A 24,956-nucleotide genomic window follows, 5' to 3' on the forward strand; every position below is an offset into this window, starting at 1 on the left:
AGGACACATGACAACTGATTAAGTGTATAGTGAGCATACACATAGTTATGGTGGTGACCAAAAATGCCACCCTAAATTTATGGGACCATTTTTTCTCACCATTATAGTGTATGCTTATCATACACTTAATCATCTGTCACATGTCATTTCACTAAACTCTAGTTACTTTCATATTAAATATTATTTTTTTAATTTTGAAAAAAAAAAATTAATCAAGGTCAAATAAAGGGACACGTGGTAGATTATTAACTGTAAAATAAGCATACACTATAATTTATAATGAGTGAGAAAAATGCCCGCCTAAAATTTAGGAAACTTTAACGAAAAACTCTTGGTATTGTTCACTTTAACGAAAAATCATATTTTTATACTAAAAAATCAATCATGATATTATTCATTTTATCCTTATTATTAAAACTTAAAATTTTCTAATCCTTTTCTTTAATTTTCTTTAAAATTTACGGTGTGAAAGTCACCGTCTTACTCTTTCCTTGTGTTCAGTGTTGAATATGAAAAGTGTGCTTGGGGAAAAGTAACTAGGAGCTGGCATCTTTAAATGAAAGATTACCTAAATCTTAAGCACATGGCATATAAAAAGTGGAATATCCTCTCTCTCTCTCTCCCCACCATATATATATATTGTATGGATCATGTATGAATGTATGTATGTGAGCGCACAACAAGTAAAAGGGGGTAGACCTCAATTACGAATAAAACTTGAGGAAGGGTCCAATAAATCGTATGTGTTTTCCAAATTCAAAAGTTCAAAGTCCTAAGGAGATTATTGTTTATAAGACAAACAAAATTGGTCACCTAAAATTTTAAATATCTAAAACATGCAATTCATGCTCAAACTAAATTATAAACACATCAAACATGAGAATTGACTGACTAAAAACTAAAAACATCAAGGGTTTAATTGGAAGCTTCTAATGCCCTCGAGCATAGCTTATTTAAGAGTAGTTTGAGCATTGCTCGAAGGCACGAGAACAGCTTGACAGGGACTCCAGTGGCTATATTTTTTTTGACTTTTTCTTTTTATGAAACGCATCTCCATCGCTGGGCAGCCAATGACCACTGGTTTTGGGGCCTAACCTGTGAAAGACGTTACCCTTCGTATTATTGATCAATTGTAAGGGGAAAAGGATCCTCGCAGGTTCCTTTTCCTAAGGATTTTAGAGATTCCGTGATCGTGATCGTTCATCGTATATCGTGTCGTCAGAAATAAAGATCCGACGATGATCATTTTCCATTGTAAGGGACCATCTCTCAGAATTCTGACCACATGCGCATGCCCCATGTACTGTTGGTGTTGGGATTCAACAAGAACAGCAAGTCAGCAACTATGTTAGCACAAGACTCTTGTGCCACTTTTGGTTGGTGTAACCTAATTTTGCAACACTCGTCCACTATATGATGGATTCTTGAGGAAAAAAAAATATCATCTTATGTTAAAAACATAATATCCAGTTTAAAGGTGAGTGATTATGTATTTTTTTTAATTATCTGGTGATCACAATTCTCACCTTATTTTTATTATGCCAAGATTTCCAATTCATAGCTTCTTCAAGGAAATGCTTACATGTTATAATTTATATTGTTACATAATAATTTAGCCTTAATTGTAACAATAATCCATAATTATAGCATAGGTTAAAGAAAGTATTTCTCAAGTCATATATCAATATATAATTCAGGGACGATTGTTACATAATCTAAGATGAGAAGAGAGGATCACAGTTTCTCTTAAGAAGTTTCAGTTTACAAGTTTATCCTAACCCTTTCATACTGAATGTGTCGTACAAAAATCAGTGGAAAATATTGACTCTTTGGAGAATACATATCCGATATGCAACTGTGAACTTTTCAAATACCGAGGACTTGGCCATTAAGAGTCACATTCTATGTTTTTCCTTTTTCCTCGTAATTATATTATATAAGACAATTAGACATGTTCTTAAATTGTTTTTGGTAGTTTATTTATTTTAGGTGGGCGTTGCTGGCCTATATATTCAACCCTCGACCACTCTTCAAAACCTCCTCTCCCTTATCTTTCCTGCCTACCCCAAGAATTTGATCTCTTTCTCTCTCTTGTCTGTCTCTCTCTCTCTCTCCTCTCCTGGTTCTGAAAGCCTTGTGTCTACTTCAAAGTTCATAACATTTGTTCTTCTTCTTTCTCTCCAATGTTTAATCTACAAACCTACAGATTCAATCATGTCTCCGGTACTCAGTGAAATCCTGCTCTCTGGGTGTATGATAAACTCCACCCTCCTTCGCAGAACCCACCTTGTCCAATCCTTCTCTGTTGTTTTCCTCTACTGGTTTTACAACATTTTATAAACAATTTTTTTACTTTTTTCTTAATTATTTTTTAAATCTAGCATCTGTGTTTTTCAAATAATAACTCTTAACTTTCTTGGGTAAGTTTAGGTTTTTTTTGTTTTTTTTTTAAGCATATAAGTATTTCAGACATGGCTTCTTCAAGTGGGGTTTCTTCAGAGTCAAGCAAGCTCCAAAACTCAGGATCTGATGAAGATCTTAACCAAGTCATGGACCAGAGAAAGCGCAAAAGAATGCTGTCCAACCGGGAATCGGCACGTCGATCCCGGATGCGAAAACAGGAGCATATGACTGATCTGACGGCTCAGATTGGTCTCCTGACAAGGGATAACAACCAGATCATCACATCCATGAACGTGACCAACCAGCTTTACATGAAGCTCGAGGCAGAAAACTCAGTCCTCAGAGCTCAGATGGATGAGCTCAGAAACAGATTGCAGTCTCTCAATGATATTATGGATTGTATTAATTCAAGCAAATGGATCTATGAGGAAGAAGATAATCATAATATTATTGGTGGAGGTGATGGGTTTCTGAACCCATGGAGTGCTGGCTTTTTGAATAATCAACCAATCATGGCCTCTGCAGACATGTTTATGTGCTAAATTCAGTCTGGTTAATCATGGATTAAGTGAGAGATTTGTGAAATTAATTGAGGTGTAACTACTTAGAACATCCACGTCTTGTGTAAATTTGGTCGTACAATGATTGATAAGTAGGTTATGGGTTGTTGTTTTACTGTTGAACATGTAAGGATGTGTAAGCGATCACTTATCTTTTGGCTTCTGGTTTTGTTGCCAATTTATTTATTTAATAAAATACTTCGTGTTTGTATACATTTTGCTTCTTTTTTATTTTTAGGCAATACATTTTTTATTTAAATTTCCCGTGTCAATAATGTTGGCATATACTTTATTTTATTTTCTTAGAAATTAAAAATGCTGGCATATTGTGTGCTGGAATTTTGTGTGGTTTTCAAAGTTGGAACTTAGATGATAAAGGTTAGACAAATTTAGCGGACTCTAAAGTTGGAACTTAGATGATAAAGGTTAGACAAATTTAGCGGACTCTAAAGTTTTTATTATTATTATTTTTATAGTTTTTTAAGAAGCTCTTTGGATATATCAATGGACATTAATTTTATAAAAATAGGCCATGATTAAAACACAAATGTTAGTTCTATCCGCACACTCAGTTTTATTTTTCATACATCCTTCTCAATTTTCAGTCATTTGACCGAATGAATTGAAGAATATCAATAGTAAAAATTAATAAGAGTGTGTGGAAGGTAAAAATGGATGTGCTAATTGTAATGATCCGAAATTTCTAATTCGGAAGCCAAACACACAAGTAGGCCACAATAAATTAATGGTTAATTATAATTCTAACTAACCACACTAAAAAAAATAATCATTTTGCTTAATTTATGGTTGCATCTAACATCCTAGTTAGACTGCTTACGTATCCTAAACGAAGGGATCAAGTCATTCGTAGTTCACCTTACGCTTCTAGAACAACATACTAAAATTTCATTTTAATCCAACACTCGGATCTCCGCCAATCACAAAATCAAGTGGCGGTCAATGTTTTATTTTACAAACTTGCAAATCCAATTCGGGAAGATCCATATGTCGGATTCTCGATCTGTAAGTTCCTAAGGTCCTCAAATATTATGTATTATAATTTCTCAAAGTTTGGTGAAGATCCAACGGTAAGATCATCGATTCTTATATTGACCTAATAACGTATCGTAGTGAATTTAGGTTCTAACAATCACCCTACATCATACGATTACCAAAAATGAATTCAAAACTTCTAATTTAGTCTAAAGATAGCATTGACGGCTCTCGGGCCACGCGCTGCCACGGGTGGCAGTCGGCAGTGCCGACTTCCCGGAAAATTTCAACTATTTCTAAAAATTCTCAAAATTTAGAAAAATGAAGATCTCAAAGAGTAGAGCAAACTTTATACCTGTGGCCAAGTCCAATTTAGCCGGGAAAAGCTCCAATTTGCCTCGAAACTCACCAGAACCCTAGAAATTGGGTGGCCTCGATCTGCCACCTCTGATGCTCCGCCGCCCCAACCAAGGCCTGGGACATGTTCCAGGGTTCACAAGAAGTTGACCCATGGTGGTGGTTGACAATGGTGGCTTCAGAAACAGGTTGATCGCCGCCATGGGTGCCTTCGGACTCGCTGGAGAAGACAACAAGAGTTCGTCATGAAACCTCAACCTCAGCAGTCCAACTTAGGTGGGAATGGAAGCTGGGACGACGAGGAGTTGATTGGTAGTGATGGCGTCGCCCAACTCGCCAGGAAAAAGCCAGAATCGGTGTCGGAGGTTTGGTTATTCAGGTCAGGTCACGTGGGTTGAGGAAACTTGGTTTCCTCACCCTCATTTTCAGGTTCTCTCCTTTCATTCCCTCCCTTGGTTTCTAATTGGGCAGTGTCCATTCCTTTCTCTCATAACCCTCCACGTGGCTTCACTAGAATTATCTGGAGAAATCCAGATTATGGTTAAATAACCATTTCACCCCTGACTTTGTTAGTTTATAACTTCTCCATTATAACTCCGTTTCACGAACGGTTTGTGCCTACGTGTTCGTGAAATCAAGCTCTATCCAAATATGCCAAGAAATACGATAAAGTATATGAGGATAAAATACGTCCTCGTATAAATTCAATTTAGCCAACCAAGACATTTTCATCTTTGCCCCTTTTTGATAAATTTTTCCACATAAACATATATTTAAAATTTTTCAGGGTATTACACTAATAGCACTATCCTTTTTCTAATAAAAAAAAAAATAGCACTATCCTTAATCTAAACTATATTAAATAGAACATGTTTATCAACTAAAAATCAATAAAATTACTGTTATACCATTTTATACATAAGTGAACGAAAATATTAGAAAATAAAAAATATGAGTATTAAAGTAACTTTGAAACAATTAAGTTTTTGCTGTTTTTCTCCTTCTTCCACTAACACGTAACCATAGTTTTACTTCTCCACTTTCTTTCTCTCACTTCCTACATTTCTATTTATTAATTTTAATTCAAATTCCTTTTTTATTTTTTATTTTTTTAACAAATGATATTATCTACATTAAGGAAATGTGGAAGTGGGTTAAGCATCATAATAGACCAACAATAATATGATTCAAATTTGCCTCTTTAACGAGAATCAAATTTAAGACCTCTCATATATTTAAACAATCTCTCATATTTAAACGACCTCATAATGGGTGGCTTTTATCCAGCCATTTTATATGAAGAATAAAATATAATATATAAGGATACCCTACAGTCAATAGTTAACAAGTCCTCACATGTCCTATGAACTATTCTCCTTCAAAAAGAAAAAAATGATCATGTCAGGAGACAAAATTGAAAGTTTATCAAGGCAGAATCATATTTTTATTTTATCAGGCCATGAGAAATGAATCAAAAATGTCACATTGACCAAAGTCTTGATGTTAAAGTCAGAAAAGATGCGCCATAATTAGTTAATTATCAGCTAGCTATAGTTAATTACCAGACTCCCGGTTAATTACCAGCTAGCTAACTACTAGTCTACTATTACAGGCATGATATTGTTAGTTGGTTGGATATTTTAGTTGTGTTAAGAAAGTAATATTTGGGTGTATTCGAAACACAGCTATACGATGTTATTGTTGTTCTTGAATTGTAAATATGTGTCTCTATTTATTATTAATTTATTCTAGAAGCGAAACATATGAATACCTACAACACATCCTTATTATAACATATAAAATTATACACCACATAATTCGTCTTTCTAATAGCCATAAAAGTTTAACGTATTACGAACACTAGCCATTTGCCATATTATGTTCCTTCTCTACATATCGCTTGAACAAAACAAAACAAAATATGACAAAACAAACTTCATTAAAGACAGGAAAAATTACAAATGTGGTAGATGGACTAAGTTCAAACAAAACACAAAACCTTTAAAAAATAAAAAGGAATAAAAGAGTAAAAAGGCTCAAGTAAAATGAGAGCTACAACCCAAGATACAATAGAAGACCCATAAGAACTTAGGCCCAAAATGAGAGATACACCCTTGTTTCGAAGTGAATCTTTCCACATTTGCCCAAAATTCTCGGCATGCTAGTTTAGCAGTGGGCTATGAGTGTAAGGTCTTGTGTTAAGATTGAGTTCAAAAACTTTGAGATCTAGTTGATGATTATGGGTTGGAAAGAGGAGGGAAAGCAAAGGAGAGGAAGGAAAAGCACGGCCACATGAGAGGGATGAAGGAAAACTAAAAAACGAAAGGTAGTGAAAACTGACGTAAAATGTTGGGGATGTGGCGAAAAATGCCTAAGAAGGGGTATGAAGTTCAAATCTAAGACAAGCTCCAGAATAAATAAAGACCAAGCTAAAAAAGTTTGGGATAACACTCGAAGGAAAAATGGAAAGATAGAAAAAGGGAAGAAGAGAAAGAGGGAAGTAGGAGAAAAGGGAGTGGGGTTGCCATCGGCACCCAAGCCAAAGGTTTAGGGCCCGCGACTATGACTTTTCCTTTGTTTGTGTTTTCAACAGGAGAGAATGGAGAGCTTTTTTATTTTTTATTTTTTTAAATATGAATAAATAAGGCTTGTGAAGTTAGAAGTAAATAGTGTTTGAATATAAGTGGATAAACGCTTAAAAAAATTATTTGCATTTTTATAATAACATATGACATACCATCTATATTCTGAATACATTGTAAAATCTCGCTATCCGTAGGGCCCGGCCAAGGCAATAGTTGCCGCCCACTACATTTGGAAAAGAAAGGCTAAGCATGATCATTAGTTATTCTTAATTGACAGGTTGATAAGAGCATGTGGCCAACCAATTATGACACCAATGCTCACATGAGCAAGAAAGTTTTAATTATAATAAGCGAAATCCAAAGCGTGTTTAGGGTTTTTAATTCTCGATTAAGATTAGGCTTTGATCATCTTTGGAGTACCTAATAAATCAATTATTGGCTTGACATGCCTTTCTTTTTTTTTCTTCTTTCCTCTTTTGAGTGAGGACTTGTCTTGAACTAGATTTTACCTAGTTTATTGCCTTTCAAAGGGACGTCATGTATATTGCACATTTGTTTTTTGAATTGGAAGGAGTTGAAACCTATACTTTATTTTTGGGGTAAGTCTTCAATAATACAGATTACTGGGATGTCTGGTTTTATATCAATTAGACTGACAATTAAGTAAAAATAATATATCATACAATCATAAACGTTAATTTTTGGTACTATTGAGTAGTTCATATATTGAAAAAAAAAAATTGTGTATTTTGATCTTAACCAATTAATTACTTTACTCTTGCTCAATTCCAACACATTACTTCACTCTCGCTCGCCACTTGAGTTGACCATCGCGGCTTATATATTAAAAATCTTTGGATGCAAAGAAACGCTGACATATTCTTCAATAATTGATAAGTAATCAACTCCTATGGTGATTATGATTCTACTTTGGAAAAGAGATGGGTGGTGTCATTTCTTTGTTTTAGGTGCCAAAAATGTGGAAATCCGATCGGATCCTCTTTGTGAGGATTCCAAAGATCCTTGAATCATATATGTTCATCATATATTGTGCAGTTAGAAATCATTTTAAATATTTTTATTAAAAATTAAATACAAACATTAGCTGACAAAAACCGACCACACGATATATAATGAACAGACATGATTTATAGATCCCCAGGATTCTCACCAAAAGAATTCGGAAAGGATCCTGTTGGAAAAATGTGAACCGAACCACTAAAAAAAAGTGATTTATGCACTCTTGTATTTATTTTTAATACGAATAACGTTAGGAAGACTAAAATTTTATACCAAATTTGCAAATTAAATGATGTGTTACTAATAAGAAATAAGTATGTTAATCACACTTAAGTAATAATTCAATCATCAGCATCCACATCATTTGGTTTATAAATTTGACCTCTCTAATATTATCCTTTTAATATTTAGATTGAATCAATCAAAACAGAATCAAACAAAAATAAAAAACTTAGACCACTTGAGTACGAAGAAAAAGAGTGTAAAAATTATTTTCACACTCAAAATTGGACCAGAGATTGAATTTGAAACTTTCTAACATATATAAGTTATAACTACAAAAACCATTTGTTTGTTCATATTCCCTTTTAATGGAATAGGGTCCTATTCGGATCCTTTTTGTGAAGATCCTAAGGAACACTTCGTCGTGTCTGTTCATCTATCATCCTGTGGCCATAAATCTATTTGATTTTTTTATTTAAAATTGAACACAGACAGTACCTAAAGAAATTTGGCCACAAGATGTATGATGAACGGACACGATAAAGGGATCCTAAGGAAAGGAAATAACATTAATACAGAAAGCAAAACAACCTCTAAGTATACTCCCCTAAAGGCTGTGAAGGGGTATCCCAAACATCGTAAAATTAAGCTTCCAAAACTGCAAGAGTCCACTCAATACTACGATCTGGTGATATTCCTCTTCGCTTACAAGTGAGATGTTTTAGGTTCGAATCTTGTGGATGTCAAATTCGATACCAAATTAGACTACCCATTATATGGTTTAGTCAAACTCTCATTCCCTTTAGTGTAAAAATACGAACTAAAAAAATAAAAAACTGCAAGAGGAAGACCTGTACGGATGGGAAATGCTACTTGTTCTCTAGAAGAAGCTCTGAAGCTTGCAAAAAAGGAGGAAAAAATGAACAGAAAAATATGCATCTACCGTCTTCGTATTCAGCCAGATGAAGGTCCAGATTGGGGTCCGCTCATCCTGTTGTAACACCCAAAACTTTGGGCAACCGCAGCATCGTATGATGTATCCCATACCATAAAATTCAATCATATACCAAAATTAGCCATCGGCATCCACCATAAAAAAGCCGCCTTTCAAACTAATTTTGACGGATGTGACGGAATAAGGTAAAGTGAAATGAAAATTAATTTTTGAAGTGATTAATAAGTAACATATTTTGAATTATAGGTGGCAAAACTGAGAATAAAGTTGATTTTCGAGAGTTGTGGGCGTAAATAGGTCTGGCAATTCCTGACACGACACGAAATTAACAGATGTTGGAGTCGACACGATAACGAATCGTTAATATTTTTTTTTTAACAAATGATATTATCTACGTTAAGGAACTGTGGAAGTAGGTTAAGCATCATAATAGACCAACAATAATATAATTTAAATTCGCCTCTTTAACAAAAATTAAACCTAAGATATCTCATATATTTAAACGATCTCTCATATATTTAAACGACCTCATAATGGATGGCTTTTATCCAGTCATTTTATATGAAGAATAAAATATAATATATAAGGATACCCAACAGCCAATAGTTAACAAGTCCTCACATGTCCCATGAACTATTCTCTTTCAAAAAGAAAAAAATGGTCAGGGGACAAAATTGAAAGTTTATCAAGCCAGAATCATATTTTCATTTTATCAGGCCATGAGAAATGAATCAAAAATGTCACATTGACCAAAGTCTTGATGCTAAAGTCAGAAAAGATGCGCCATAATTAGTTAATTATCAGCTAGCTATAGTTAATTACCAGACTTCCAGTTAATTACCAGCTAGCTAACTACTAGTATACTATTACAAGCATGATATTGTTAGTTGGTTGGATATCTTAGTTGTTAAGAAAGTAATATTTTGATGTATTAGAAACACAGCTATGCGGTGTTATTGTTGTTCTTGAATTGTAAATACGTGTCTCTATTTATTATTAGTTTATTCTATAAGTGAAACATATGAATACCTACAACACATCCTTATTATAACATACAAAATTATACACCACATAATTTGTCGTTCTAATAACCATAAAAGTTTAACGTATTAAGAACACTAGCCATTTACCATATTATGTTCCTTCTCTACATATAGCTTGAACAAAACAAAACAAAATATGAGAAAACAAACTTCATTAAAGACGGGAAAAATTACAAATGTGGTAGATGGACTAAGTTCAAACAAAACACAAAATCTTTAAAAAATAAAAAGGGATAAATGAGTAAAAAGGCTCAAGTAAAATGAGAGTTACAACCTAAGATACAACAGGAGGTCCATAAGAACTTAGGCCCAAAATGAGAGCTACACCCTTGTTTCGAAGTGAATCTTTCCACATTTGCCCAAAATTCTCGGTATGCCAATTCATCAATGGACTATGAGTGTAGGGTCTTGTGTTAAGATTGAGTTCAAAACTTTGAGATTTAGTTGATGATTATGGGTTGGAAAGAGGAGGGAAAGCAAAAGAGAGGAAGGAAAAGCATGGCCAAAGGAGAGGGAGGAAGGAAAACTAAAAAAACAAAAGGCAGTGAAAACCGACGAAAAATGTTGGGGATGTGGTGAAAAATGCCTAAGAAGGGGTATGAAGCTCAAATCTGAGACAAGTTCAAAAATAAATAAAGACCAAGCTAAAAAAGTTTGGGATAAAACTCAAGGAAAAATGAAAAGATAGAAAAAGGGTAGAAGAGAAAGACGGAAGTAGGAGAAAAGGGAGGGGGGGTTGCCGTCGGCACCCAAGCTAAAGGTTTAGGGCCCGCGACCATGACTTTTCCTTTGTTTGTGTTTTCAGCGAGAGAGAATGGAGAGCTGTTTTATTTATTTTTTTTTATTATTTTTAAATATGAATAAATAAGGCTTGTGAAGTTAGAAGTAAATAGTGTTTGAATACAAGTGGATAAACGCTTAAAAAAATTCCTTGCACTTTTATAATAACATATAACATACCATTTATATTCTGAATATATCGTAAAATCTCGCTATTCATGGGACCCGGCCAAGGCAATAGTTGCCGCCCCCTACATCATTTAGAAAAGAAAGGCTAAGCATGATAATTAATTATTCTTAATTGACAGGTTGATAAAAGCATGTGGCCAACCAATTATGACACCAATGCTCACATGAGCAAGAAAGTTTTAATTATAATAAGCGAAATCCAAAGCGTGTTTAGGGTTTTTAATTCTCGATTAAGATTAGGCTTTGATCATCTTTGGAGTACCTAATAAATCAATTATTGGCTTGACATGCCTTTCTTTTTTTTCTTCCTTCCTCTTTTGAGTGAGGACTTGTCTTCAACTAGATTTTACCTAGTTTATTGCCTTTCAAGGGGACGTCATGTATATTGCACATTTGTTTTTTGAATTGGAAGGAGTTGAAACCTATAGTTTATTTTTGGGTAAGTCTTCAATAATACAGATTACTGGGCTGTCTGATTTTATATCAATTAGACTGACAATTAAGTAAAAATATATATATCATTCATGAACGTTAATTTTTCGTACTATTTAGTAGTTCATATATTGAAAAAAAAAATGTGTATTTGATCTTAACCAATTAATTACTTTACTCTTGCTCAATTCTAACCCATTACTTCACTCTTGCTCGCCACTTGAGTTGACCATCGCGGCTTATATATTAAAAATCTTTGGATGCAAAGAGACGCTGACATCTTCTTCAATAATTGATAAGTAATCAACTCCTATGGTGATTATGATTCTACTTTGGAAAAGAGATGGGTGGTGTCATTTCTTTGTTTTAGGTGCCAAAAATGTGGAAATCGGATCGCCGGATTCTATTTGTGAGGATTCCAAAGACCATTGAATCATATATGTTTATCATATATCGTGCGGTTAGAAATCATTTTAAATATTTTTATTAAAAATTAAATACAAACACTACTCGACAAAAACTGATAACACGATGTACGGTGAATGGACATAATTTACGGATTCCCATGATTCTCACCAAAAGAATCCGGAAAGGATCCTATTGGAAAAATGTGAACCGAACCACTAAAAAAAAGTGATTTATGAACTCTCGTATTTATTTTTAATACGAATAACGTTAGGAAGACTACAAATTTAAACCAAATTTACAAATCAAATGATGTGTTACTAATAGGAAATAAGTATGTTAATCAACACTTAAGTAATAATGCAATCATCAACATCCACATCATTTGGTTTATAAATTTGATCTCTCTAGTATTATCATTTTAATATTTATATTGAACCAATCAAAACAGAATCAAACAAAAAAATAAACTTCGACCACTTGAGTACGAAGAAAAAGAGTGTAAAAATTATTTTCACACTCAAAATTGGACCAGAGATTGAATTTGAAACTTCCTAACATATATAAGTTATAACTTCAAAAATCATTTGTTTGTTCATAATCCATTTTAATGGAATAGGGTCCTATTCGGATCCTCTTTGTAAAGATCCTGAGGAATACTTCATCGTGTCTGTTCATCTGTCATCCTGTGGTCATAAATCTATTTTTTTTTTTATTTAAAATTGAACACAAATGGTACCTAAAGAAAATTGACCGCATGATGTATAATAAACAGACATAATAAAGGGATCTCGAGAGGATCCTCATCCCCTTTTAATAACAATTTTTTTTTTAAGTGCATCGATATATTTTTACACTAAAGAGAGGAAATAACATTAATACAGAAAGCAAAACAACCTCCAAGTATACTCCCTTAAAGGCTGTGAAGGGGTATCCCAAACATCATAAAATTATGCTTCCAAAATTACAAGAGTCCACTCAATACTACAATTTGGTGGTATTCCTCTTTGCTTATAAGTGTGATGTCTTAGGTTCGAATCTTGTGGATGGCGAATTCAATACCAAATTAGACTGCCCATTGTGTGGCTTAGTCAAATTCCCCTTCCCTTTAGTGTAAAAATATCGACGTACTAAAAAATAAAAAACTGCAAGAGGAAGACCTGTACGGATGGGAAATGGTACTTGTTCTCTAGAAGAAGCTCTGAAGCTTGCAAAAAAGGTGGAAAAAATGAACAAAAAAATATGCATCTACCGTCTTCGTATTCAGTCAGATGAAGGTCCAGATTCTGCTCATCTTGTTGTAACACCCAAAACTTTGGGCAACCGCAGCATCGTATGATGTATCCCATACCTTAAAATTCAATCATATACCAAAATTAGCAATCGCCATCCACCATAGAAAAGCCGCCCTTCAAAATAATTTTGACGGATGTGACGGAATGAGGTAAAGTAAAATGAAAATTAATTTTTGAAGTGAGCAACACATTTTGAATTATAGGTGGCAAAGTGAGAATAAAGTTGATTTTCGAGACTTACATCTTTCGTATCACGGGCGACTTCTATTGTTCAATCTAGCAGATTTTCCCAATCCACCCAACATATGGTGATCAGCCCAACATCACTAGGCCACAAACAAGGCCTATTGGACCCGTATGTCGGCTACCACAACTTGCTGAAATTGGGCCGGTTCAGTAATGCTTACGAACCAAAGGAAAATATCTATCGACGTGGGACCCGATGAACGATAATATCTTTGGTACCCATCCAGTATCTAAAGTTAGTAATATAAGATCAAGATTAACCAAATACCAACACGTGTCGAAATCTGACAGGTCTCACCTCCCCAGTTTCAATACACAGAGAAATTTTTTATTTTACGATTGCTTAATCACGTATTTTTATGTAAATTATGAGAAATTTTATTTTTTAAGTTATTAAATTTTTAACACACATATCATATCATTCGTATAGTAATACTTAATGTATCATCTCGTGTGCCGATCACACTGAAAAATCTCTTCAATACACAACGGATTTTGATGTACGGACGTAAGCTAGTCCACAACTATCGCATATGGAAGCGGTGAACCGTCACGAGCCTTCAGGTTGACGACAAAAGAATGGATCTTATCTTGTTCGACTCTAACACACTACACGTGTCGTCATAAAAACTGCCAGGTGTCCTCAGCTGCTAACGTGGCATGAAGGCATGGATTTACTCTAGTGCATGTCTACGCAGTTTGCCTATATAACCATCCGTGTCTGAGGTCAAATTAATAGGAAATATTTCATCAAATTGCCATCAGTTTGAAACAATGGCGCACTATCAGAACCAATACGGTGCAACACCCCAAGAAACAGATCAGTTTGGAAACCCAATTCAACATGGCACTACCGGAGCCACTGGCTTCGGTACCGGCACAACCGGGTACGGGACTACTAACGACCCGTACACAGGAGGGCAGCAGCAACAGGAAAGAGGGATGATGGACAAGATCAAAGACAAGATTCCAGGGACTGGTGGGGCACGTAGGGCTGACGACCCCTACTCATCGCATGCCCATACCGGTACTGGCACGACTGGAACTGGGTACGGGACTACTGACGCTCCCTACACCGGAGGGGAGTACCGTGAAAGGGGGTTGATGGACAAGGTCAAGGACAAGATTCCAGGGACTGGGGACCGTACGCACGATCCTACACCTTACGGTGGGACAACCTACACCGGAGAGCGCCAGCATGAGGGGATTGTGGACAAGATTCCGGGGACTGGGCATAGGGATGAAGCCTACTCATCTCATACGACCTCCACCACCGCACCATACGGTGGAACCACCGGAGTGCACCATGAAAAGAAGGGCATCATGGACAAAATCAAAGAAAAACTTCCCGGTGGACACCACTAAATACAAATATATGCATATGTGTGAATTCATATATTTGAATTCTAGGGCCAGTCAGTTGTTTTAATATGCTAATAACCGGTGCTTGGCGTGACTCTCTGAACTTTTTTCTTACGTGCACGAGTAAGCAGCGAGCGGTTCGCAGTGTCGTTTGTGTTTTTGTAGTGTTTACTTTCTGTCGTTTTATCAGTGGAGCAATAACATTCTGGTTTCTGTTTAGGCGTTCTTTGATTGGCAATCTTACCATACCAAAAGATAAGTTAAATAAACCTCCAATTCTATAAATTTTACTACGCCTCCACTGAAATGGAGCATAATCTAGAGGAGGGATAATCATTCTCCGGCAAAGTGAAACTCATAAAATATCATTGAATTCCATACTAGGGATACATCTCCAGCAAAGTCAATATTTTTTTATAATTTTGATGGTAAGACTTCCTTTATTGTATAGGTTGGGCACGATAATCGAAAGCAACCTCTTCAAATATATAGCGCAAATTAATGTGTGTAACTGTTTGGGTCAAAATAATATTGTTGGGTCGAGTGTAGGTTTGTGATCGGCCTAAAGCTGCCTGACGATTCCGGCCCATTTAGCAGGGATGGTCGAGTCCTATCGCAAGAAGGAGTAATCCAGATAAACAAAGAGGGTTGAGGAAGTCCTGGTGCAATTAGGATTCTCGACCAGCAATGAATAAAGCCCCGAAAGGGGGGTGAGTTCAAAATCCTAATCGGAGTAGGGTTGTTTGAAGCAAAGCTGGAACGAGGCAAGGACTCCCAATTCAGATAGGGGTTTAATTCTATCTCAAGGAGTTGGTGCTATAAATACAAGAAATCATGCAACAATTAGGGATCTTCAATTCAACATACAATTGCCCTGCGCAAAACTTCTCAAACATCTTGAGATTTTTCCTTTTTTTTTTTTTTTTTTTTTTTTTTTTTTTTTTCCGCCGACACACCTTCAGTTTAGATAAACAGCACTGTTGTCGTAAAATCAGCCGACCGAGGAGCACCTTCAGTTTGGATAAACAGCACTGCGTCGAGGCCGACTGGTTACCTATCCAAGTCTCGGCCGAGAAGGGTTTTCGAATCCTTATTGGCAGGGGTCATCTTATCAGCCCTCTCGACGAAGTAAGGTGTTACGAGTTACAACATTCGGCGTACCAAACGCCGAGTGATTTTATGATTGGATATTCACAAGTGAGTTTTAGAGTTCAGCATTCTGACGGCCGAACCACGTTCACCATCAAGACATACATCACCTTCGAATATTTGTGTCTGTATAATCTGGTGTCGATTCGACGTACTTATACTCTTACGAATATAGTCACGGTGACCGAATCGGGCGTCGACGATTTGTGAACTTCGCAGAACCAGCAGCCTTGTCTTCAGGCTCTAGAACCCAAAGATCGAAAGTGTTCCTTCCTCGGTCACGGTCGCAGTCGCAAGATAAAGAAGTCAGCAACGCGCTCAACACAACATCAACGAATTTTACTCCTCGACTGAGCTCGGCTGACGAGTTGGAACATCCGCATTCAACCGAATGACGTAGTTAGCTTATTAGTTACTCAGCCTGCGCGCCATGTAGATTTTGTAATTTTTAGAGTCAACAGTAACCTATTAGATGTAGAGAGTATCACCTCTATTTATGGTTTGGTCAATCCATTTTTAGGTAGTAGTTCTATTCTAATTACAATTAAAAATTGCATCTTATAGTACATGCGATAAAAACGAAGATGGTTCGAATTAATCAATCTAATCTAACGGTGGTCATCATTCATCATGGAGGACTTTGTAATCCGCACTTAAATGTAGACAGTAGAGAGAGTGAAAATTGAAGAAGGGTATATTCAAGAGAAATAGTTCTAACAAGTAAAATGGACGAGCTACTTCCGAATGAATAGTAATTTGCTTGAAAAATAATTCTATTTAAACACGTTTGCGTCAAAGAAAATGGTGAGGAGATATCTTTGTATAATCTTGTGTATTACATAATGTAACAAGTGATCTGACATGCCAGGTTAATTGATTAATTTTATTTTATTAGATGTTGGTTATATACATGTATTATTTTCCATTATATGTGATACATAATATAAAAAAGTGGTCTTTCTAACATTACTCTTGAAATTAATTTTCACCATTATTTTTTTTTTCAACAAACCATATTATTTACACTAAAGGTGAGAGGATGAGCTTAACCTTGGACTAGTAATAATGTGGTTTAAATTCATTTTTTGTGATAATCAAACTTTAGACCTCTCATATACAAATAAAAAGAAATTTCAATAAATCGTAATATTGTGTGACCTACTTTTATTCTGAAGTGTAGAAAATTTGTGTGTAGCAGAAGATTTAAAGGTGTGGAGTTTGTCGACATAGGATTCTTTTTATTAATGTCTGAGTTGTTCTAATCAAAAGAAAAATTAAAACGACAATATAACTTATAGGGTAATATCTTAGATAAACTAAATTTAGAATTAAAATTTACAAACTAAATAATGTGTCACCAATAAAAAATAAACACGTTTATTAATATTTAAATAATAATTTAATTATTAATTTTCATATTCTTTAATTTCTAAACTTTTTCTATAATTTTAGCCTCTATAATATTATCCTTTTAACTTATAGCATGTCGGCAAGACCTAGAAGATCTGGAAGTTTATGACCACTAGATGCACCAAATTACCAACCAGTCAATTTTTCCTAAAAAAAAAAAAAAAAAAAAAAAAAAAAAACCAACCAGTCAATAAGACCTAGGCTAAAACCAATAGATACTACCCACGTGGGAGCTAGCTAGTGGAACAAGGACAGAGGGCACGTGTCACCAATCCCATGGTCACCGGTGGAACAGGTATTCGTATCTTTTTCTTTTTTTTTGTTCAAACAGGTATTCATATCTCTCTTTATCCATATGCCCCCACCCAAAAAGCAACAAAATATCTTGCCGACCTTAATTTTCACTTGTCATCATTTTCCCAGCAGTGCCATGTCTCCAAGTTGTTAAAATGCCTTATGCTCACCGCTATATTTCCATGCCTTGCTGGTGCAAATCAGTTGTCTATATAAACCAACCAAACCAACTCCTAATCAAACACAGCATCCCAATCAAATCCCTAATATTGTCACTGCAATTGTTGTATTAGTCGCAAAGCATTGTTACTACAGTTACTGTTTGTTGTTCCTTTGAAAAATGGCGAATTATGGTTCAACACCCGAAAAAACTACCGAGGAGTACTACGGGAACCCGACTTATAACGGTAGTGCCGGAGCCGGTAGGACCGACGAGTTCGGGAACGCGGTTCAACACAGTCGGACTGATACTGGCTACGGGACTGCTCATGCCAAGACTGGTGATGAAGTGATTGTTGGACGTCATGGCGGCCCTGCCGTACTTCAGCGCTCCGGAAGCTCTAGCTCTGTAAGTTCTCCTCTTTTCACCTCTATATAAATGTAGTTCTAAGCTAATTCATTAGATGCATGGGCTATGCTGCAAATCTGTGCGTCCTATGAATAAACTTTTCTTGTAAGAGGTACTTATGTTGCTAGAAAAATCAAAGAAGTAATAATTTTGTATTTTTGTATTGTCAAATTTAACACTTTTGCAAGAAAAATTGCGCGCACCAACGATGGTCTAATTAGTGATCTAAATTAATAACATCTTACAAATTCGTATCTTGAAGAATATTGTTCGGAAAATTAGTGTATTTTGTTTTCTTGTTAGATTTGTGCATCCCTACCCATTTTGTCTTTTCAATTATCAACACGATCAATGCTTCAAATTCAAATATTACATCAACATGTTATCTTTACTAGATGGAACAATTTCTTAGGGTTAAAAGTGTGATATGTGCATTATATTTACATATATTTTTTGTAACAAGGTCTAACATTCTATTATTGTAGTCTGAAGATGATGGGCTAGGTGGAAGAAGGAAGAAGGGACTAAAAGAAAAGATAAGGGAGAAGCTACCAGGTGGTGGTAACAAAGATGACCAGTACACTCGTGGAACGCAGACCACTACCCCTTACGGCGGTGGGACGACCTACACAGGTGAAGGAGAGCACCACCAGAAAAGGAGTGTGACGGACAAGGTAAAGGAGAAGCTGCCAGGCGGTGGTAACAGGGACGACCAGTTCTCTCATGGAACGCAGACCAGTACACCTTATGGTGGTGGGACCACCTATGCAGGAGAAGGAGAGTACCACCAGAAAAAGGGTGTGATGGACAAGGTTAAGGAGCAGCTGCCAGGCGGTGGTAACAAGGATGACCATTACTCTCATGCAACGCCAACCACGGCTGCACACTACGGCGGTGGGACCACCTATGCAGGAGAAGGAGAGCACCACCAGGAGAAGGGTGTGATGGACAAGGTAAAGGAGAAGCTGCCAGGCGGTGCTAGCAAGGATGACCAGTACTCGCATGCAAAGCCGACCACCGGTGCACATTACGGCGGTGGGACCACCTATGCAGGAGAAGGAGAGCAGTACCAGAAAAAGGGTGTGATAGACAAGGTAAAGGAGCAGCTGCCAGGCGGTGCTGGCAAGGATGACCAGTACTCGCATGCAAAGCCGACCACCGGTGCACATTACGGCGGTGGGACCACCCATGCAGGAGAAGGAGAGCACTACCAGAAAAAGGGTGTGATGGACAAGGTAAAGGATAAGCTGCCAGGCGGTGCTAGCAAGGATGACCAGTATTTGCTTGCAAAGCCGACCACCGGTGCACATTACGGCGGTGGGACCACCTATGCAGGAGAAGGCGAGCACCACCAGGAGATGGGTGTAATGGACAAGATAAAGGATAAGCTGCCATGCGGTGGTAGCAAGGATGACCAGTACTCTGATGCAAGGCCGACCACCGGTGCACATTACGGCGGTGGGACCACCTATGCAGGAGAAGGAGAGCGCCATCAGGAGAAGGGTATGATGGACAAGATAAAGGAGAAGCTGCCAGGTGGGCATAAGGATAACCAGTATTCTCATGACACGTCAACTACTGCTGCAACTTATGGTGGGACAGGGAACACAGGAGAGCACCAGGAAAAGAAAGGCATAATGGAGAAGGTCAAAGAGAAGCTTCCTGGCGGCCACAAGAAGTAGATCATCGTCTCGACTCGTGTAACTTTGAGTCTGGTGTATAATAAGGGAGTGTCTGGTGTGATCTCAGCTGTGTGAGACGCAGTCGTCCAGCACTGTCTTTTATGTATTCTGTTAACATGTAACTTTGTGTTTCGTTCCCTTTGTATAAATATTGTATTTGTGTGCGCCAATTTCTGGGAGCAGTATTAATTTATGCTAAATGAAATTTAATGATTCAGTACGTATGACGTAATTTTAGTAAAACCGAAATAGCTCTAAGCGAAAAATAAAAATTTAATATACCGTATGAAAATTAATAGTTAAAAGATAAAAGATGTTCACTAATAATAACTTGAGGTATGTGAATTTTTACTTACGCATGCGAAAGGGGGGTTTTTTTTTTTTTTTTTTTTTTTTTTAATATTACAGCGTGGTACGGTGGTGCATAAATTTTTTTTATTTATAAAAACATTTTGATAATTATAATGCATTATGGGCGACGTACAATGTTTAATGTTTAATGTTCACACTAAACCTCATTGCATTTTAAGAATTTCAAAAATTACAATTGAATCAAAAGAAGATAAAAGTAATTCACCACATTTTAATTTTGAATGAATTTAAAATTTAAAACTTAAAAAAAATAATAAATAAATAAATAAAAAAAACCAACAACAACAACAAAGTACTCCCATTGGTGGGTGGTTTCATGTTTTTGCTTCATTTGTAAGCTATATGTTTTAGTTTATTTATGTACAATTGGTATCATTCTTCTAATCACACCCCTTAAAAGATGTCTTGCATGAGTTGTTTTTCATTGTAATTGTTAAGATATATTTTTCCAAAAGTATGGTACCAAGTATGTATTAAGGATAAAAATGTAATTACACCTACAAGAGATAATGCTTATAGGCTTAAGGAATCTTAGTTAGTTTTGGAGGTTTTTCTTGTTTGTTAGTTGTGATAGCTTTTGTATAAATACCCAAAGTGTAATGTTATTCATTTGATGAATGGAAAATTACTTTTCTTAATATGGTATCAACCGCCTCTAGTCTCACGACACCTCTTTGATCCAATTTTCCCGCTTCTCTTTGCACCGCCTAATTTTCTTCATCTTATCTGATCAATGGATCGATTTCTTGATCTTGATCGTGCTTTCTTCTTCAACCTACAACTATGGTGACCTCTGCATCTCCTTCTTCGGAATTGGATTCTCCTGTTTATTTGTTTCTTTATGCAATTCCAAATCATAACTCTGTGATTTCTTCTTCCATTACGATCCAAAATATTGGATCCATGGTTCCAATCAAGCTCACTAGTACAAATTATCTAACATGGAGCGCTTTGTTTGCTCCAATCTTCCGTCATTACAATCTCACTGGTCTCATTGATAGAACTATGGTGACGCCGCCTAAATTTCTCTCTTGATTTGTTAGGAAATCGAACTGCAACTCTCAATCTAGCCTATGTCACTTGGTTTGAGAATGATCAAAACATTCTTATCTGGATTAATTTAACTCGTTTTGAACCTTTAATTCCTTAAACGGTTGGCGTGACTTCTGCCTGAGAACTTTGGGCGAAATTGGAATCGCGACTCGCTTATGCATCTCAATCTCACATTCACGAGCTTCGATCTCGTCTTCGCAGTCTTGTTAAAGGTGAATCAACGACTGTTCAATATATCCAGCAAATTGAGGAAATCGCAGATGCACTTGCAAGTGTTGGTGCTCCGATTGAAGATTCAGAACTAATATCAGTCACTCTTCATGGATGACCTCCTGAATTTGACTCATTTGTGGATGATATTCAGTTTTGTATTGGTTCTACGACTATTAATGAATTGCACAGCTTACTTTTTAGCAAAGATATTCAACTCAATAATCAAAAGAAGACAGTTTCAACTGCACCGTTTCAGGCGTATAATTCTTCTGCTTGTATGTTTCCCTTGTCTGCAAACCCTAATCCTCAAGCTTTTGTTGCTCAGCATGTTTCTCATTTCAACAATCAAGTTCGCAATGTGGAATGAAATTATCAGAATCCAAATCGTGGCAATTATCCAAATCATGGCACCTATAGATTCAACAATGGCAGGAACAGCTATTCTCGCAACACCACTCAAAGACTTAATTGCGGGGCTCACAACAATTACTCTTACAACGGAAATGCAAGAGGCGTTTAATGCTCTTCTCAAAACTGGTACCTGGTCTTGTACCCTCTTCTTCTTCTTATAACCTTGTGGGATGTAAGTGGGTTTTTCGGATTAAAAGGAAACCAGACAGTTCTATTGACATGTATAAAGCCCATTTGGTTGCTAAAGGGTTTCATCAGCAATAAGGCTTGGACTATATTGAAACTTTTAGTCCAATAGCTAAACATGTGACTATTCGGCTCATTCTCACTCTTGCAGCACAATTTGATTGGTTCCTTAATCAACTCGATGTAAGTAATGCCTTCCTACATGGCACACTTACTGAATTAATGTTTCTGCAACAACCACCTGGCTTTGAAGATCCAGCAAAACCAAATCATGTTTGTCAACTACACAGATCACTCTATGGTTTAAAATAGGCTCCTTGAGCCTGGTATGATAAGCTTCATAATGCTTTGCATTCTCTGGGATTCACAGGTTCTCAAAGTGATCATTCTCTATTTGTGAAGATATCTCCTTCTTTGGTATTCATCCTAGTCTATGTGAATGAAATATTGGTGACTGGTCCATCTTCTGCAACATGTCAAGAAGTTATAACACAACTCAATGCTCTTTTCCCCATTAAGGATCTTGGTGCACTCCACTCCATTCTTGGTATTGAGGTCAAAAGATCATCATCTGGTTTCTTTATATCTCAAATAAAGTACATTTTGGATCTTTTAACAAAAGCAAAAATAAAGGGACATAAACCTTGCAGCACTCCTCTCAGTACAACTAAAATTGATCACTTATCTCTTCTTCTTGAAAATGTAATCGAATACCGATCTTTAGTTGAAGCTCTTCAATATTTAATCTGGACAAGGCCTGATCTTAGTTTTGCAGTCAATTTAGTGTGTCAGTTCATGTATAGTCCAAGAGTTTCACATATGCAAGTAGTTAAACGCATTCTCAAATATCTCAAGGGTTCCATTGATCTTGGTTCATGGTTCTCCAAATGTTCCACAGCTTCATTTATTCAAGCATTTTCTAATGCCGATTGGGCATCATGTTATTTGGACGAAAGATCTACTGGTGGTTACTACATCTTTTTTGGCAATTCACTAATTAGTTGGAGTGCCAAGAAGCAACCAACTGTTGCTCGATCTTCAACAGAAGCTGAATCTTGGTCTCTTACAAATACAGCTGCTGAAATCACTTGGATTTGCAAATTGCTATTGCTTATTCTGTGCCTTATTCTCCATAGTTATGGTGTGATAATGTCTCTACAATATCCTTAGCAAAGAATCCTATTTTCCATGCTCGGACCAAACATGTTGAAATCGATTATCATTACATTCGTGAAAAGGTTTTGGCAAACCAAGTATCTGTGCATTTTGTTTGTACACAAGACCAAATAGTTGATATTTGTACCAAGTCTCTCTCCAAGCCCAAGTTCTTGCTTCTAAGAGACAAACTTCAACTTAGAGTTCCACAGTTTTGTTTGAGGGGGGATATTAAGGATAAAAATGTAATTACACCTACAAGAGATAATGCTTAGAGGCTAAGGAATCTTGGTTAGTTTTGGAGGTTTTTCTTTTCTGTTAGTTGTGATAGCTTTTGTATAAATACCCAAAGTGTAATGTTATTCATTTGATGAATGGAAAATTACTTTTCCTAATAGTATGGAGGTGAGGGCTGAAATCTGCATGATGGATGTACATAACTAGGAAGCAAAAATTTAAATCTATTGATGTGGATACTCTTTAACACACAAAACAGTAAGGTTGGGCATGGGCCTAATTTTGAAGGGACCCGACCCGACCCAAGTACAACAAATTTTAATATAAGAACCAGACCCGTTTGAAACGGGTCAGGTCCATGGGTTTACGAGTTCATTTTCATATTTTTTTTTTTTTTGGTTAAGGACGACCTCGTTGAGGTCGTCTTCCTCAGCACAGAAAGGGATCAAGATTCCTTATTTGTCCTTGTCTCTTTTACTCATCTTTCCCAATCCTATATCGAGGTCTCTGTCTCTCGACTTCGATCGACAACGAAGATGCGAGGCTCCAGATTAGAATATGACTCAAATCAACGATAGCGCAAGGCTCCAGATCGATTCAGCAGAGATCTGATGCAGTCGACGCAATCAGCACAGTCGATTTGAATGGTGGAAGGGAGAAAAGAACGAAGAATGGGTAGTGTCGTCAAGGAGGACATAACAACTTAACCAAAGATCTCGATATCAGTGATAGGGTGGTGGTTATTGCTGTGGCGGTAATGGGATGATGATGAATCAATGGTCTGGGTTTTCGATGATATCGTCAAGGGAGATAGAGATGAGTCTGAAATATAAGATGAATGTCGGTACTGTGGGACTCGGGAGGGAGGGAGACTGGGAAAAGAACAATCAAGAAGATGGGTCGTGGTGGTGGTTGCCAGACTTGTGACGGCAGTGATGTTCTGGGTGGTGGAGAAGATGATTGACGAAGATGGAGAGTGGGTGGAAGGGAGGAGACGTAAGAAAGACTCGGCTTTGATTGAAACCTACGGTATAAATTGACGCTTAAGATTGGATGATATTATACTCTTCAATCTCCTCCGTCCGTTACAATTACAAACGGACTAGTCTGGGGCCCCGTTTTTCTATATATCTGGACTTGGCCCGCCCCTAAAATGGCATCACCCCACCCCACCCCGCTCTGTTTTCCCTCTTAAAAAATTGGAACCGACCCATACCCACCCCGAACCTGGATTACCAACCCTAATTCATGGTTTCTATACCCGTTTGCCTACCTTTACTCAGCAACTCCTTTAACTGTCTTCTCTAACATTACCTTCGCAAGCATGTAGATATATATTAACTTCTTTTCTTTTTCCTTGTATTTTAAAATCAGGTAAT

General features: G+C 36.6%; 3 protein-coding genes across 3 annotated transcripts; all 3 read left to right on the forward strand.

Moving 5' to 3' along the window:
- Nucleotides 1-2,023: 2,023 nt before the first annotated feature.
- Nucleotides 2,024-3,176, forward strand: LOC137747361 (bZIP transcription factor 44). Its single transcript, XM_068487459.2, has one exon. The coding sequence runs from the start codon at nt 2,472-2,474 to the stop codon at nt 2,943-2,945; it is 474 nt and encodes a 157-aa protein (XP_068343560.2). The 5' UTR covers nt 2,024-2,471; the 3' UTR covers nt 2,946-3,176.
- An 11,029-nt stretch (nt 3,177-14,205) lies between these two features.
- LOC137748499 (dehydrin Rab16B-like) lies at nt 14,206-15,066 on the forward strand. Its single transcript, XM_068488659.2, has one exon. The coding sequence runs from the start codon at nt 14,260-14,262 to the stop codon at nt 14,848-14,850; it is 591 nt and encodes a 196-aa protein (XP_068344760.2). The 5' UTR covers nt 14,206-14,259; the 3' UTR covers nt 14,851-15,066.
- A 2,661-nt stretch (nt 15,067-17,727) lies between these two features.
- On the forward strand, nt 17,728-20,120 carry LOC137747042 (uncharacterized). The gene is made up of 2 exons (XM_068487044.2): nt 17,728-18,268; nt 18,754-20,120. The coding sequence occupies exons 1-2, from the start codon at nt 18,041-18,043 to the stop codon at nt 19,948-19,950; spliced, it is 1,425 nt and encodes a 474-aa protein (XP_068343145.2). The 5' UTR covers nt 17,728-18,040; the 3' UTR covers nt 19,951-20,120.
- Nucleotides 20,121-24,956: the final 4,836 nt, after the last annotated feature.

This window comes from Pyrus communis, chromosome 2, assembly GCF_041283825.1.
Source record: "Pyrus communis isolate YQ-2024b chromosome 2, ASM4128382v1, whole genome shotgun sequence".
Classification (NCBI taxonomy): Eukaryota; Viridiplantae; Streptophyta; class Magnoliopsida; order Rosales; family Rosaceae; genus Pyrus; species Pyrus communis.

Coding starts and splice junctions, on each gene's coding strand:
- LOC137747361 (XM_068487459.2), top strand. CDS start 2,472: ATGGCTTCTTCAAGTGGGGTTTCTTCAGAGTCAAGCAAGCTCCAAAAC.
- LOC137748499 (XM_068488659.2), top strand. CDS start 14,260: ATGGCGCACTATCAGAACCAATACGGTGCAACACCCCAAGAAACAGAT.
- LOC137747042 (XM_068487044.2), top strand. CDS start 18,041: ATGGCGAATTATGGTTCAACACCCGAAAAAACTACCGAGGAGTACTAC. Junction 18,269..18,753: donor GCTCCGGAAGCTCTAGCTCT/GTAAGTTCTCCT, acceptor CTATTATTGTAG/TCTGAAGATGATGGGCTAGG.